Source organism: Sceloporus undulatus, chromosome 6 (assembly GCF_019175285.1).
Source record: "Sceloporus undulatus isolate JIND9_A2432 ecotype Alabama chromosome 6, SceUnd_v1.1, whole genome shotgun sequence".
Lineage (NCBI taxonomy): Eukaryota > Metazoa > Chordata > Lepidosauria > Squamata > Phrynosomatidae > Sceloporus > Sceloporus undulatus.
In genome coordinates, this window is record NC_056527.1 from 86,569,949 (window position 1) to 86,587,867 (window position 17,919).

The following is a 17,919-nucleotide window of genomic DNA, read 5'->3' on the forward strand; positions in this document are numbered from 1 at the left end:
AACACATGCAAAAATTAAATTTAGAAAGACCAACTAATCATTCCAACTCAACAGAAAGAATGTTTTTCTCCCTAACCAAACAAACATTGAGAGACTAGGATAAATCTAGTCCAGATGGAGTTGCTATACTAAATGTCAGAGCTTGGAGAAATTCCTTTTTTTTAACTACAGCCCCTAGAATTTACCAGACATCATAGCCACTGTCCATGCTGTCTGAGGGATTCTGAGGGATGTAGTTGAAAAATGAAATTTTGAAGCTCTGAAGTAAATGTTAACCCCAGGACTATTTGAGAGACTTCCTTAAGGTATCAAAGTGATGCCCAGTAGGGTAAGTAGCAAGATGCCAACTTGTAATTTTAAAAATATTGGATCAGTCAGTGATGGTTAGCAACTTCTTAGCAAACTAGGAGTAAGGTCAGCACAATATCATATAAATGTCTTGCTCAAAATACTTCTTTCTTTCAAGACAACAGATGATACCTAACCTAAGGTAAAAATGCTGATGGGAAAAGTAAAGTATTTGATGATTAGCAACCATGGGGGAAAGGGGCATTTTGGCTGGATAAGCTTCTGTGACTAATACACAGGAAGCCCCTGCTTATTTGACAGTTTAGGGACCAGCGCATTGACAAAAAATGGAAATTGTCAAAATGTGTAACCATTATGTGCTCTGGTTCCTAACCTGATGAATAAATGGGAAACACCTGTATCACTATTCTGAGGAGTGCTGCTATGATAGGATTTGTACCTGCCCTGACTGTGATTCCTACGTGTGAGGAATGTTTCCATCATTGGTGGAAGTGGGAGGGAAGCTCGAGGAATTCTTTCATTGGAGCTCTCATGTTTTCCCACTAAATGAGAGAAAATAACATGACTGGTGAAATTGCAGGATTGCCCTGCCCTTTGCCAAGGAATTGACAATAACTACCATAGCTCTGTGTTCTTTGTTCAAACTTGGAGGGTTTAACTGAGGCGTTGCTGAGTGACTAGGCTCATTATTCCTCCTCCTTCCTCACTTCATCATGATGCTGACCAGAGGGAAGCCTAGCAAAGAGTCAAGTGTGGTAAACTGACTTTTTACTAGGCTTTGCCCCGGTCAGTACCATGGCAAAGTAAAGGGAGGAGGAGGAATAAGAAGTAACAGCAGAGCCTCTGCTGAACAGTTTCTGTCCTTCAGGTTTGAACAAAAAACACAGCATTGTGGTTGTTGTTGTCATCGTCAACTTCCCAGTAAAGGGCAGGGCAATCCTGCAGCTGCACCAGTTGTGTTCTTTCCCCCCGTTAAGTGGGAAAATGCAAAGGCTCCAACACAGCAATTCCTCGAGCCTCCCTTCCAGTACCATCTTGTAGAAGGAACATCCTCTGGCCTTTCCTAGGTTGAGTGCAGAAAGGAGAGAGCAGATAATGGCCAGAGCATTCTTCAGGCTGTACTCTTGGGAAGGCTGTACTTTCCTTGGTGGTATGTGTGTGCACATATGTATACATGCATGAAAAAGGCAGAGTCTGATTGGGAGAAACTCCACCTCTGGTCTTTCAACCCTATTAACCAGACTGTATAACCAGAACCCATTAATTCGACATGTGGTCAAAAGAGCAGAATAAGCATCAAATATGTGAGTTCTAGGTATAATTTAGAATAGTTGAGGGCGAGTTGTCCAAATGCAAGGCATTGAGAGGTGGGGGACACCTGTATGAAGGACAATGGTGAAAGTAAGTGGACAGGATCAAATATAAAAAGCATGTAGTTTTAAAAAGGAAGGTACCACAGGTCAACCTGTATGCTAGCTCATTTTAACAATTTTAAGTACTGTATGTGTATAGGGAAATTGTTTACATGAGAGAGTCAATTTATATCATGAAATATGAGAACACTTTTACATCATTTAATTCAACCTTTACCGGGTCAATTAACTCTAAGCATCCAGAGAAGGAAGTTTATCACCTACCTATTGTTCTTACTATAGAAATTTGCAAAGAATCGGGTGCCTTAGTCTACTGCAGCTAAAACAATGAGTCCTGTGAGACTAGCAGATTTATTATAGCATGAACATTCATGGACATTAGTCTACTTCCTCAAATGTATAGAGTATAATGTAGAGATTCACAGAGGTCTGTATATGCATGCACATATCTAAGGCCCGAAACTGTGAGGTTCATTAGCCAACTAGTTATGCCCTGATGTCCATTATAAATCTACCATACTTTTGCTTGGATCTATTTGTTTTCCCCAGTGTTTTTTCCCCCCTCAGTCTATTTCAAATTTGAAGGGATCAATTACAAAAGAATAAACATTAAACACTGAATTTACCAACAATGATGCTGACTGTGGTAAGAACTTCCAGGGTGGTGGCTGTTTTAATCTGCTGCAGCAAAAACAACAAAGAATTTTGTGGCACCTTAAAGACTAACTTGTTTTATTTGGGCATAATGTTTTGTGGTGTTCAGTCCAGTTTATTAGATACATGGGTTATAGATACTTATACGGTGATGTGGGAATAAGAAAATTTAAAAGGTACCAACAAACAATCACCTTAACAGTAGTTGTTTAAAAATCTAGACATAAAGGAGATAAGAACCGATGAAGGCACACAGCATAGTTGAGTGGATTGACACATGTACGGTAATTAAAGGCTTTGTTCAACCCATGTAAAGTTTAACTTTTAAGGTAAAATTTATTGGGAGGTACATAGAAATCAACTCATCCAAGCAGATTTGTCTCTATCACCATCTAACTTGTATTTGTTTTCTGACTACTATTTAAGGTTATGCTCTACTTACACAAAAAATTTCTCTGACAGACATGTGAGAAGACATTTTCCCCAAACCGGAAGTGACCTGAAGTGCCCTCCCTGCCAAAAACAGTCCAGTCCAATGTCCAGTTTCCATCCCTGTTTTAGGAAGTCATCAGTGCCTTTGTGATGTTATGCCAGTTCCCAATCTCATTGCAGAAAAGAATGCAATGTTCAGCATTTCTGGAAGCAATGTGTCAAGAATAAAAATGGCCATAGAGAATTAAGCAACAGCCTGCAGTCTGCCATCCCCCCAACTTGAGCTTTCGTAACTATCACTTATCCACACATATTCTCATCCACTATATTGTAGGCATTCTCCTATCAAATACAGTAAGATGTATAGTAAACTATGTAATTCCTGCAAGCCAACACGGACAGTGCTGAATGTGAAAGGAGAATACTTCTTGAGGTGTTCTGCTGCTTAATTCAGTTTATATGACTGATTCTGCATGTTAAGAAAAACAGGGGAAAAATTAGATTAATATGGGCTCACTGCTTACCAAGCAAGTCTGCAAATTTAAAGTTACCAGTTCAGGACAGTGCGCTCCAATATATTTGAGGGCTTCATCCTCCAGCTAGAACAAAAGGAAGAAGGAGAAAGAAAAAAGTAACTTAATTCTCAGAAGTTTTAATTTTATTTGAAAAATGAAGGACAGGTTTCTCATTTGCAGAGTCAGGATCAGCAAAAACCCATAGGATCCAATGCAGCTATTATGCCTTCAAAACTGGTTAGGACATCAACCACTCACAAAGGAAAGAAGAACTGAAGGGCGGGGGGGGGGGGATCACATGGTTTCTAGCTCCCCTACAATACCATTCTCCCATGAGTATAAAAGCACAAGCTACTTATGAGGCATATCTCCAGAACTGCTTAGACTAGGTTCTCAAAATAACTGATCCCATTATGGATTTTGTTTTAAAAAACCGACTCATTGTAAAAAATTGTGTTCAGAACCATAAATGGAAGTTTCACTGTGAAATCTAGCATGACTAGAAGAAGAAAAGCATTATTTTTCTGAATAAAGCAAAGAAAGAAAGAAAGAAAAGCTACACAAATTATTTATACTAAAAATGTCACAGATGTCCTTAAATCAAGAAGAACAGATGGCAAATAATTGATAATGGCCTTATTTCCATCAATATTTTTTATTTCAGAACTCTGCAAATGAGGGGGAAACCCTGAAGTTATTTTTCAAAGAGATCTGATTCTAAAATAAAACTTGCAGTTGCTAGATCTCTTTTAACTATGGCTCCTTGCTTTATACGTTCTGTTGATGTGTCATGGGAAGGTTTAAATTGGGCTTTTTAAAAACAAATGTCTGCTGAAGACTAACATGCCAATCCAACAAGGATGATCTATATGGAAGTAGTGTTCCACATGAATGCAGCTATGAATGTGGCTATCTGTCCTCAGATGCACCACAAATCTATTCTGTGATGTACTAAATTGTTCGCATGCATCTTGTGATATAGATGAACACCATTACTGAGAAGCCAATAATTGCAAATAGTCAGGAGATACTGTGTAGGAACCTGCAGAGTTCCATGGGCCTAGAAGATTTGTACAAAAATATGTTTATACAAATGTTAACACAGCACTATCATGGGAGCTGGATGTACACAGAGCTATAACACCCCTACTTGAACCCAGGCCAGTCACAGGTGATATGCTGTCTGAGCCAGCAGAGTATTCTACAAAGACAGAATGTTCATGAGTCCTGCTGTTTTCACGTTTAAAGATTTTAAACTATGACAGATCTTTGATTTCATCTGACAAAAATCTTGTTAGGAAGCCAAGCATTAGAAATATACAATATATAACAGAGGTGAGCTTGTCACCACCCATATGCCAATTCACTCCAATATAGAAGCAGAAAAATCTGAAGATGACATGAATATCTTTATGGTGATAGTCCTCTTCCAGCTAAATCCACTGAACTAAGGCAGTAGCCTATACTGGAGTAGTCAAAAGCTCCTTAATGGTATATAACAGAATCGTATAAGCCATGTACTGAAAAACATACATTGCTACTGTTACACTGCCAGGGGTTATAAGACACTTGCGGCTTCTGTTCCACCATTCCTTTGTTCAAAAGTCCTGCATATGCACCTCATTCTTCCTCCTTTCTACCCTCAGAGTAGCTGGTGTAGCATGTTTGGGAATACAAACATCCACTTTCATTATTTCAGATAGGACGGGTTAACAAATACAGATAAAAAATTTTCCGTCTTGCTTCCAATGTCATAAAGGTAAAGGTAGACCCCTTCACATGAATGTCTAGTCACAACTGACTGTAGAGGGTGGTGCTCATCTTTGTTACTAAGTCGAAGAGCCAGCGTTGCCCGAGAACTACTCTGGAGGTTATGTGTCCAGCATGACTGCACTGAACTCTGTTACCTTCTCACTGAAATGGTACCTATTTATCTCCTTGTATTTGCATGCTTTTGAACTGCTAGGTTGGCATCAGCTGGGATTAGTGATGGGAGCTCACACCATCATGTGACACTTGGGCCTCAAACTGCCAACCTTCTGATCTTCCAATCCTCAGAACTGGCATCTTAACCACTAAGCCACTGCATCCCCCAACATCATATGTGGGAGCATATGTGGTCATATTGTCTTTTCTCTAAGTCCTGGAACACACAGGCCAAATAAAGCAGCTTCTGGCCACTGTGGGGGCATGGCATTCAAATGATGCACATCCCCAAAGTGGCCAGAAGCTGCTCCAACACCACACTAAAAGTGAGCCAGAATAATCTGGCACCTGGCAGTGGCCCGCTTTGGGAGCAGGCTGTGTGGTTGCCGCAATCTCAGCTCGATATGGCCGGAGAGGCCTTTGGCTGCTCTTACTTCACCTCTTAGTCTTAGTTAAACAAACCTAATTCACGCATCCCTTCCCACAGCTCTTCTGTTTTCATTGAAGATCGTACCTGTGTGCAGCCCTTAAGAAACAGAGCTTTGAGTCCACCGCAACCTTTCACTAAAGCCTGGATGCCATCCTTTGTCACTTGGTCACACCATGAGATATTGAGCTGTTCCAGCAGGGGACAGCCCTCACTTCAGAGGCAAAAGGGAGAAGAAAGGGGGGAAACAAATAAGAGATGTTAACTTTTGTTTCAACAAAAGAACACTTTGTCACTTATTCTACTAGCCTGTGAACACCCTCAACAATCCAATCCCTACATGCAGCCTCAAGGAGGGCCACAAACTGAAATTGACAGTTTAAACTACTAGATTGGGTGTGCAGTTAAAGCAAGTTGCAGCCAAACACTAACAGAAGAAAGGGATTAACATACTTGTGACTCTTGCACAGTAGCTACTTCTTTAAACTAGCCTAAGCGCTGCTGGAAAGCAGGGACATAAAATAAAGAAAAGCAACGTGACGATAAGGAATATTTTCCCTCTTAACAGATATCAAGGAAGATTAGTATGAGTGAGAACTACCTGTGGCATCTGCACTCCAAGAGTTACTCATCATGCCAGAAGCAAGTATAAGAGCAAGCCCCCTCTTTCCCAGCAGCTAGGAGTCGTCTCTGCAATAGGAAAGCAGCCCAAGGATCCATGAAAAGGCACCCTGTATCTGGTCTCCCTGAGTCCCCTGAGCTATGGAAGAGCCAGCTGTGCTTTACCCAAATTCCAGCTCTGGGTATTTTATCTATTATTTAATTATAATTATAATTATTATTTTATTTCTTTCCCGCCTCTCCTCAAGGCTCGAGGTGGGGTACAAGTTAAAATACAACGCACAATTAAAAGAGGAAACACATAAAACAAACAGTTAAAATACAATACTGTAACACCATTAAGATACATTTATATAATACATTCTTTAAAATATAACAATTAAAAGTCATGATTTAAAATTGATTGGGTAGGCCTGCCAGAAGAGATATGCCTTTTGTGCTGTTGTACTTTGCCGGGAAACTAATTGGCTGCCAGTGGAGTGATTTTAAGACTGGTGTGATGTGATAACTCCTGGATGTACCAATAATCAGTCCAGCTGCCATATTCTAAATCAATTGGAGTTTCTGGATTTGATACAAAGGTAGCCCAATGTAGAGCACATTGCAGAAGTCTAGCCTTGAGGTTACCAGTGCATGCACAACCATCTTTAGGTCCTCCAATTCCAGGAAGGGGCGCAGTTGCTGCTAACAGGTATTCCTGACTGACGCATCTATCTGAGCTGGAGGGATGTATCCAGGAGCACTCCCCTACTGCAAACACAGTCTTTCAGGGGGAGTGTAACCCCATCCAGAACTGGTTGACACATCTCCAGACCCAGATTAGGTATTTGATATTAAGCGCCTCTGTCTTGTCTGGATCCAGTTTCAATTTTTTTCCCTTCATCCAGTCCATTACCTCTTTCATACATTCATTCAGAGGAGACACATTATCCTAAGCTGAAGCTGTTTTTGAAGGTATGGAGAAGTATATTTGGCTGTCATCAGAGTACTGATAACATCCTGCCCCATGCCTCTGGAAGATCTCTCTCAGTAGTTTCATGTAGATGTTGAATAGGGATAGAATGGCACCTTGTGGTACACCATATAACAGCTCATTTTTGAGGAGCAGCTATCTCCAAGCACCACCATCTGGAACCTGCCTGAAAAGTAGGACTGGAACCACTACAAAACAGTTCCTCCAATTCCCAACCAGCTCAGGCGTTCCAGAAGGATACCATGATTGCTGGTATTGAACACTGCTGAGGTCCACGCACACCAGCAAGGACACACACACACACACGTCAATGGTCAGGCAAAGATCATCCACTAAGGTGACCACAGCAGTCTCATCTTTGGCCTGTTACAGACAGCCAAAATAAAGCTGCTTCGAGTCACAGTGGAGGTATGGTGTTTCACTGATGCATGCCTCCTAAGAGTCCAGAAGCCTCACCAAAGCCACGCTCCAGTCCTTAGGGCTGGAGCGTGGCTTTGGTGCGACTTCTGGACTCTTAGGACACATGCATCATTGAAACACCACCATAACATCACACTGGACTTCGAAGCAGCTTTATTTTGGCTGTCTGTAACAGGCCTTTGTATCCTGTTCTTAAGCTGGTTTGAAATGGTTGAGGAAGTGTGTGTCATCCAAGACACCTGAAGTGGTCACTGTGAGCTGGGCCAGTATATGGTAAAATGAAGGGAAAATCTCTGTCACAAAGGCATGTGACTTTTAAAATAAGAGACTCACTTATTAACTAAAAAGTTAGAAATACTAGCATAAAGAAGTAAATATATGAAGAATGTCTCCTCACCTCAGTGCTTTGAGGGACAGATTGGTTATTGAGGTGCAGGAAGCGATCAAGATGCCGGAGTTTGGAGCAGAACTTACTAAGGCTAGTACATGTACTGGAAGAAAGCAGAACACATACAGGTATATTAGTCCATTGCTTTTTTTTTTAAAGTCAGCTTTTTGTGGTTGCTTCCCAATGGACAGTTCCCAGCATTACCATCAAAAGGCATTGTTTCTTCTGGAGTCCCCCCTATGGCATTTGGTCCCTACTTTCACAGCACTCTGTTTAGGGATTAGATGTACAGGTTAAATGTCCCTTATCTGAAATGACTAGGATTTCAAATGACTAGGATTTTTGGATTTTTTCCTTGGATTTTGCAATATTTGCATATACATAATAGTTCACCAGGCAGGTCCAGCTCCATCAGGGCTAGCCTAAAGGAAGGAGACTCCGCCCTCCATAACTGTCATCCGCTGGCCTGAGAGGGAGTTCACCAGGCACGTCCAGCTTCATCAGGACTAGCCTGAAGGAAGGAGACTCTGCCCTCCATAACTGCCATCTGCCGGCCTGAGAGGGAGTTCACCAGGCAGGTCCAGCTCCATGAGGACTAGCCTGGAAGAAGGAAGAGCCCTCCCTCCAATCCATCTGCCTTGGTCCAGGCCTCAGAGGGAGAGAAGAACCACTGGACCTCATCTGCTTTCCCTCCACCATTCCCTTCTCCTTTTGTGTCATGTCTTTTAGATTGTAAGCCTGAGGGCAGGGAACTGTCTGATTAAAAATAATAATTCTAAGCCGCCCTGAGAACCATTAGGGCTGAAGGGCGGGATATAAATACCTAAATAAATAAATAAATAAAATAAGATCTCTAGAAGATGGGACCCAAATCTAAACATGAAATACATTTATGTTTCATATACACCTTATACACATACCCTGAAGATAACGTTAAACATAATATTTTAAATTATTTTGTGCAAGAAACAAAAGTTTGTATGCGCTGAACCATCAGCAAAGATGTCACTATCTCAGCCAACCATGTGGACAATTTTGGAATATTTAGGATTTTGGAATTCTGGATAAGGGAGACTCAATCTGCATTCATGTATTTAAGATGGTTTTTGGCTTTATTCTTTTTCTGCAATAGGGAAACATGTTAAAGCTTGTGGTCTGAAAGGAAGTGTGCTTTTGATTATCTTTGTACCAAAGTTTAATTTTTTAAAATGTATAAATAAAGCATTCACATTTCTACCTTTCATCCCAGTGAAAAATGGACATTTCTGACACAGGAAAAACCTGTACATCTTTCTAGGCAAAAATAGAAAGTTTTATGCAGGGATTTACAGAACAGGAAAGGCTTGGGCTTTTCATTCTTTCTGTATCATTCAAAGCCATATCATTCCTATGATCTATGTCTATTTTGAGTGCACTAAAATCTGTTTATAAAATATAATGACACTGACAGGATTTTGTTCAATCTGATTTCTTTTTCAATGAAATAAAAGTGCTATATGGTTGTACATCTAAATTAAAAATCAATGCTCAGTAAAAATCTGATGACATCTACACTTTGGGGTATATACACGGGGAAGTATAGATATACATCACAGTAGGTTTTTCTGCATGCTATGTTGGTCTGCTTTTATTATCATATATATTTATTTTTATGTACTGTCATGTTGTTCTGTAGCAGGCGAGAAAGATCCCGGAGTATATACACTATGGAAATGATTTTATTCAATTCATCACAATTAAATGTTCTTCATTTTGCATTTTGATTCTGTATCTTCCTTTGTTTTCATCTGTTGATGGATGCTTGCCAGTTTTTTTTTTTTGTATTCTTGCCATCCAAGCCACGTGTCACCTAACTATCTGTTTTCTTGGCTATCTGAAATGCACATAAGGGACCACCACAGTCTGAGTACAGACTACATAATCCACTATGTGAATATTGAGAAAGGGTTTGCGGGCAGAGAGAATCAGAAGGTGAGAAACCTGCCAGCTATTTATTTCCCCCAGGTCCCTTGAATATTTTCTCACCGTTTCCCCAATCACCCTCAGATGATTCTTACATCAGTGTTGGACAACTTTCAAAAAAAAGAACAAGGAGAAAAAAAATAAACAGGCAAAGCACTTAACACTGCAATCAAATATATGCCTAAGCACAAGTAAACCCACTGGCATTCTTCCTGGTAGGTTCATATAGGATTATTGCTTGAAGGGCTAACACTTAAAGGGCTAACCTCAGAGCTTCCCCTCCTCCAAAAAAAGTCACTTACGCATCTGTAATCTTGGTGCAGCCATTCAGATTCAAAACCTCAATATTCCTGCAGTTCTGTGCAAACGTCCTTCATGGGAGAGAAAAGGTACAACACTTTCCAGGCTTTTAATAGCACACACTTTACATCAATGACATCTAACTCTCAAAAGGTTTCTTACATGAGGGGGGGGGAAAAAGTAGCATAATATTTTGGGGTATTTTAAAATAGTATTTTGAGGATATTTAGGGAGTATAGCTTTGAAAATTCCTTTAACATATATAGTGTGATCTAGAGATTTATGTAAACATGGAGCTGACACTGTCAGCTGCAGTAGACAGAACTCCTTATGTGCACTCAATCAGAGCTTGGAAAATTTACTGTTTTCTAGAATACCCCAGCCAGACAAATGCAGACAGTTGATTGGGGAATTGTGGGAGCCATAGTCCCTAAAAGTAAACATACTGGCAGGCAAATAACTGAATTGGGGTTGGGGTTGTCAACATGTCCAAATCAAGTCTTCTCAAAAGACTTCTTCAATATCCTGCAGGGCCTGAAGTCATTACTAATAGCTCTTTGTCAGGCTATTTGGATCCCCCCCCCACATATTGTTGCAAATGCAACAATTCCTCCAAGTACACAGAAACCACTTCTATAATTTTGATGGGCACATATTGTTTCTGGCCAGGTATGGAACAACTCAAATTTTGTATTAGAGGGAATTATGATAAAATAGAAATACATTAATTTTAGGATGTTATAACCATATTACACCTAAAAGTACTTAAGTCTCTGAGACATTCATTTTTCAAATCTTTACTGAATATAAATGTGATTTGTTTTTTCCAGTGACAAAGCACTTGAGTTCTACCTTAATGCGTTGTCTCCCACACCTAGGCATCCACGCAGGCTCAGCTTTCGCAAGAAACCCCCACATCTTTTAGAAATATTCTCCACTACACGTCCCTGTAAGAAGACCAGGAAATAAATGAAGTAATCTTCTAAACCGGAGCAAACAATTTTAATTTTCTCATTCTTTTGAGTAAAATCTCCCTCCCCTTAACCTACTATTCTCCCTCCTGGTCTTTTTTTAAAATCATATTCTGCTGTCCTCTCTTACTACTGGCTTGTGCACTTAAAGTCTGTATTCTGGAACTACTAAATGGTGAATATTCTGTTGACCCATAAATAGCTGGGGGCTTTTTTGTGGGTTGTTTTGTTTGTTTTAGAAAATAGTTTTTTGTGGGTTTTTTCGGGCTATGTAGCCATGTTCTAGCAGAGTTTCTTCCTGACGTTTCACCAGCATCTGTGGCTGGCATCTTCAGAGAATGTTTGCCTGGAAAGGACTTGGCTATATATATTGTGTGACCTGGAAAGGTAGGAGTGATTTGTATGTATATTGTTTGTTGCTAATGGCAGTCCTCAGGGTGTGAGGGTCTGCACAAGATGATTAATGTCTGCTTGATTAGTGCTCATTGTCTGCTGGGAAACCCCTGACCCTGGGAATTTCTCATTTGCATCTGTTGAGTCTTTTTCTTGCTATCTTTCAGGACTGGTAGCCAAACCTTGTTTACTTTAAGGGATTCCACTTTCCTGTTGAAACAAACAATATACATGCAAATCACTCCTGCCTTTCCAGGTCACACAATATATATATATAGGCAAGTCCTTTCCAGGCAAACATTCTCTGAAGATGCCAGCCACAGATGCTGGCGAAATGTCAGGAAGAAACTCTGCTAGAACATGGCCCAAAAAACCCCATAGCCCCAAAAACCCCCAGAAAAAACTATGGATGCCGGCCATGGAAGCCTTCGACTTCACATGTTTTAGAAAAGTTCACACTATCCCTCTGTGCTGCCAGATTACTATTTTACTTGTGTCACACTGGTCATTTGAATGCTCCCAGTAAAAGCACAACTCATGAGTTGGAACACTGTCTTTCAATTGCACCTTCAAGGTCATTTACTGTAGTAAATTCGCTCTGAGCATCTGAGAAAGAGCATTCACAGACAAATTCCTTATGAGAATCCAGGCAGCAGAACTATTACCATGACAGAAAATAATCAGTCAGTCATGCATTCTAGGACTATTTGATTACATTTGGAGAGACTCAACAGACTTTATTCACAAAAAGTTGTCTGTTACACAGTTTAAGAAATCTTGATCCATACAACAGATATTCACATTTAAAAGCAGATGCCAGAATGTTCTGGCTTGTATATGAGATGATATTGCTCATATATAATGGTGTAGATCTAAATGTTTGGATAGGGAAATCAACTAATTAAGCCAAGACTATCATGGAAATATGTTTTGTCATATCTACAGAGGCCAAAATTACACAACCTAGTGCTTCCCAAAGGCCTGGCCACTCTACCAGAACAGCACCTTAGGTCTTTCCATATGACAATGAGTGTCACCCAGAGAACTAGTTCCATGTAAACTGAAATCTAACCATTTTTGGGACTCAAAAGTGAAGATAAAATGACACTCTTATTAAAGAGTGGTAAAAATGTTGTAAATGGGCTTACAACAAATAGTATGAGGTCAAATATATTTATGCACACAAAAGAGAAAAAAAACTCTGCACACACATACAGCATAGTTTTAATTTATGAACCATTGTTAAAGCTTTAAAGATTCCCTAAGGCTGCGAACCAAAAATTAACAATTTCTGTCTCTGGAGTAAGCTGCAGAAGATTACATGGTTTGTTACTAATCTTATGCACTGCTGTAATTACTGTTTAACTAAAGAGAAAAAACTGCAGAATACTCAATTATACCTCAATGTCTCTCTGGAAATCAAACAGGTCAATGCGCTGCCAGTTGCTTCCATCCAGGGCCAGGACATTCCATGCCTATAGTTAAAAGGTAGAAGACAAAAGAATGTTAAATATGTGGTTAAATATGGAGTAAATAGAAAGCAGGTGGAGACAGTGATCTGATTTAAATTCACAAGAAAGCTGCTGTCCCAGTGATGCACAGAGCTGCCAGGGAGATGTTTGCTATGAGGATGTGAACAGGATCCTTGGAGAAGTGAGAAACACCAAAAGTATGTAACACTCTCCCCCTTCTTGGTTCATTAAGACTAAGCATGCCAGAGGGGGCATGGCCAAGTGGATGGAGGAAGTAGTCAATTTGTCCTTATGATAAGGCAGGATCCCAACATGCCTAAAGGGGACAGTTCTAAGACTGCTGTTGAAAAAACTTTTGCCTGAATTCCTCTATAATGGACAATCATTAGACAGTGTCCAATATTCCATTTTTGGGGAAAGTTATTAGGACATGTAGTGACCTCTCAGCTCCAGGAGTTCCTGGATGAAACAGATTATCCTGATTAATTTAATTCTGGTTTCAGACCTGGTTACTGAATTAAGACAGCTTTGGCAACCACTATGGACAACTTTCAGTGGGAACTGGACAGGTGGAATGTATCCCTGTTGGTTCTGCTGGACCTCTCAACAACCTTCAGTATCTTTAAACATGGTATTTTGGTTTATCGTGCTGGCATGGGATATGGAAGCACTGTTTAAAGTAGCTCCTTTTCTTCTAAGAGGGGCAAACCCAGAAAGTAGTACTGCTGGATTACTGTTTCACTCCTTGGCTGCTGGACCTTTTCAGGCTTTGCTTAGTTTCCCATCTATTCAACATTTGTATGAAACTACTGGGGTTCACTAGTAAACTGATGACACTCTATTTCCCCTTTCCATTAAACTCCAAGGAAGGTGTTTCAGTTCTAAATCTGTGATCAGTTATAGACTGAAGGAGGGTGAACAAATTGAAGTTTAATCCAAGCAAGAGAGGTGCTTCTGGTTGGCTGAAAGGTAGAGCAAATTTCTGCAGTGGCCAGAAGTGCCTCTGCATACCTAAAACTAGTGTGCCAACTGTGACTATTCCTGGAGATACTTGGGCGGGTTACAGACGGGCAAAAAGGGGTGTGTTCATGACGTCATGAAGGTGTAGACTTCAGACGGCCCTTACCTGAATGCCGTCATGAACACGCGCCCGCACGCCCCAAGCAGGAAGAAGCGGCATTAAAAAGGTGCCGCTTTTCCCCGCTTCTTTTCTATATACTGCGCAACTGCACATCTCCGTCTATAAGCTGCTGCACCGGTACGCCAGAATTGTTACGCCGCTAATTTAAGTTGCCCATTTAAAAGCTCCGTGTCTGCTGTGTCGCATAATGAGTCGGGGTCCTGGAACATGCGCAGTTTGCACCGAGGCTCTAATTAGAGCGTCAGATGCCATGCAGATGTGAAAGCTGCAGCACAGCTGCACTCTATTTTAATGCTCATAACCGTAACCCTAGAGCAACATGTACGCATGCGCTGCTAGAATTGTGGAAAGTTTGGAATTTAAAGAGAACCCCTACACACATTCCTGCGCCATTTTCACCTAACAATAAAAAATGCTAAAACTTTAAATATTTACATATATACAAGGGAGGTGATGGGGGATGGCAGGGGGACAGAGGTGGCAGCGGCGACAGCTGTGGCTGTACATTGCAGATTCAGCAAGAGCGCGGGGACCAAAGGAGAGGAAGCATCCATGATGCTGGTGACACTAGCAACGTGCAAGCGGACAAGGATGCCAACACCAGCTGATCACCAGCTGGCAGGAGACCACCACTGTTCTTGGGTAGGGCGGGGGGAAAAGTATAATGGGGCCTGGGCGCTTTAAATGTGCACATATGCTTTCTGCCGCCGGTGTTGAGTGCCGCAGCTGCACAGCTGCGCATCCGCCAGCCGGCAAAAGAAAAAAAAGCCACATTTTTGGCCGCCCGTGCGGAAGCTGTCTCTCTCTTTGCAGCGTCCTGCAAGGTGGCAGTATGGAAACTGCGGGTAAGAAATGGCCCCAGGTGAGGCGTCTTCACTACCCCCAGTGTGGAAGCCCCAGACACCTTAGCCACGCCCCCGGGGCAGGCGGTCTGGAGGCTCCGTATTCAGCAGAAGACACCTTCAAGACTTCTTCCCCTGCCCGTCTGTAACCCGCCTTGATTTGACCACAGTGCCATGCCTCAATTACATCCTTTTTGGATTACTCCAATGCACTGGAGTATTGGGCTGTCTTTGAAGTATGTTCAGAAACTTTAATAGATCCAAAAACCTGCACCTTGGGAGTGGTTAATGGGGCCATATGCCTTCCTTGGTACAACAATTCCACTAGCTGCTGGCTTGTTTCTGGCCACAAGTACTGTTTATGACCTAAAAAGTTCTACACTACCCAGGCTACTTACAGTCTGTATCTTCCCATATGAGCCTGCCTGGCAGCTGAGACTCTCAGGAGAAGCCCTTCTCTCAGTCCTACCATCTTTACAGGAATGGCTGATGGGGACATGAAATAGGACTTTTTTGGTGGCTGTCTCTAGGCTCTCCAGCTCCCTTGGTAGGGAAGCTAGAATGGCCCCCTTCTTGATGTCCCTTTGTTGGGAGTCAAGGTTTTTCTTTACTTCAACAGGGATGTTATGAGGGTGTTATAATGCTTTAATTATAATGATTTAAAGCTAATTTTGATCATTTTAAACTGTTTTTAAATGTTGATATTTTAGTTCCATTTGATATTTGTAAATTTTAACACAAATATTTTGTATTTGTTTTAATCTGTGAGCAATCTTGAATCTTGGCCTTGGAAACAGTGATATAAATAAAGCTCTGCCACCATCACTGCTGCTGCTGCTTCTCCTTTTTCTTCTTCTTTTCATCCAACATATCCAAGTGTAAAGAAGTACCAAGGTGGATTTTAGTTATGTTTTTAACTTTTGTATATTTTTATGTGATTTTATATTGTGTGTAGATGTTTTTAATTGTTTTGAATTTTACTGAAATTTTAAGTGTTTTCTCTGTGAACTGCCTTAGGTCCCCCCAAGGAGAATGGTGGCATACAAATGAAATAAAAAGAAAGAACAGCTTGGGATACTATGCACATCCCACACATGAAAACCCACTGATAAGCCACACATGCTTAATCACTGCACAATGCTTTGCACTGAGCACCACACTTTTCTGGGTCCAACATAATGTTGCTTTATTTTACTTGGTACAACCTCTTGTACAACCAGCTCAGATTGTTGATGCAGGAGGAAGACATGAATAGTTGGGGAAGGAAGGAGGAAAGGAAAAATCTCCTATCTCATGTCTTAATTCAATCAGTATACAGATTTCAAAAAAGATGGCTATTTTGCTTAATGGCTGAAATTCTTTGCAACATTTTATCCTTCCAGGGTAAAAAACTTTTAATTCCAGTTCGTTCATTCCACTAACCCTTCCCAATCAAAATCTATGTTACATCATTATATACCTTGGCACATTACATTTAATGACCTCAATATAACATTTCAATTATTATCTGTAACATGAGGGGGTCATTTTATTGATAAAAAGAATGATCCCTTAAAAAGAGCATCAAAAGGTGTACTGATAGTTTTAAAAGTCATTCTCTGCAAATTTTCAAGCCATATTTATTATCTTCCTTTGTACTTGAAGAAAACTGAAACAGAACAGGAGATGGAAGGAGTGAAAACGGAAAGAGCAAAATAGCATGGAATGTAAACTCTCTGCTATAACAAAGTACAGTGGGACTGCTGTATCGGCAAGCCGATGGTACCATGTGCACATGGCCGTGCCACCATTAGGGACAGCCTCTATTGTCCCCAGTGGCAGCACACGTACACACACACGACTGCACCACCATTAAGTACAACAAGACTTCACCTGAAGTCCCATTGTCTTTAATAGTGGTGTGGCAGTGTGTATGCACCACCATTCGGGAGAACAGGACTTGAGGTCCTGCAGATTTTGGTATCCATGGGGGGGGGGGGTTTCAGAATGGATTCCCCATGGATACTGAGGTCCTGCTGTATACATCCAACCTGGGATGAGTGGAATGAAAAAAAAAAATCTACTGTTAGATTTTTCTTTTGTGTATTTCATGTAGATTGGTGTGATGGTTCTCTGAGTCCCTCTCCTACTTCTGAGTAGAATGGATCCTTTAGAAATCCTGCAAAGGATATGGGGGTCCCTCTTTTCTTTCTCTCCTAGGCTACAAGATGTAATTACAGCCTGTTTGGTTCCAACTTCTGGTTGTTCGCAAACTGACTGAGATTTGGGGGTGCACATGATAAAGGGGAGTCCTTCCACTTATCAGAACCTTCTTCCCAGATTACAAAGAGTTAGATGTAGGAGGAGATACAGTTACATTTTAAAGTCACAGGTGACAAGAAAGCAATTGGCCAATGAGATGGGCAGTTGGGCAGAAACACAAACTTTTAAAATGATTCTGAGCAGAGGTTAAAAAAAGCCCAGGGTTCTTTGTCTCCCAAAACAGACCACGTTGAGGTGAAACAAAGGAATATCTGGAGCGGAGTTCCATTTGGAAAGGCTGGTCGAAGCCAGACAATAGATTTCTGTAGGAGAAAACCTACAGCTTAACTTACTAAAAGCTTTTTCCTCTTAACCATCTGCCATATAGCAACACTGTACAGTAAAGTCTTTCACAAATGTCAGTGGAAGCTACAGAGGTCAATTGGAAAAGGGAAGGTCAGGAAATAACTATGAACAGCAAGGCAAGGCAATTTGTGGTGCACATTATGTAATACGGACCTGTATATGTTTTACGTACAAAGAAACATACACCCTTCTG

General features: G+C 41.0%; 1 protein-coding gene across 1 annotated transcript in view; it reads right to left on the minus strand.

The window, feature by feature from the left end:
• The window catches only part of FBXL20 (F-box and leucine rich repeat protein 20), a 113,058-nt gene that overhangs the window by 38,141 nt on the left and 56,998 nt on the right, over positions 1-17,919 (minus strand). The window contains 7 exon segments of the mRNA XM_042472826.1: positions 3,293-3,367; positions 5,724-5,850; positions 8,048-8,092; positions 8,094-8,141; positions 10,303-10,371; positions 11,153-11,247; positions 13,065-13,139. Coding sequence (XP_042328760.1) covers positions 3,293-3,367; positions 5,724-5,850; positions 8,048-8,092; positions 8,094-8,141; positions 10,303-10,371; positions 11,153-11,247; positions 13,065-13,139 — 534 coding nt within the window.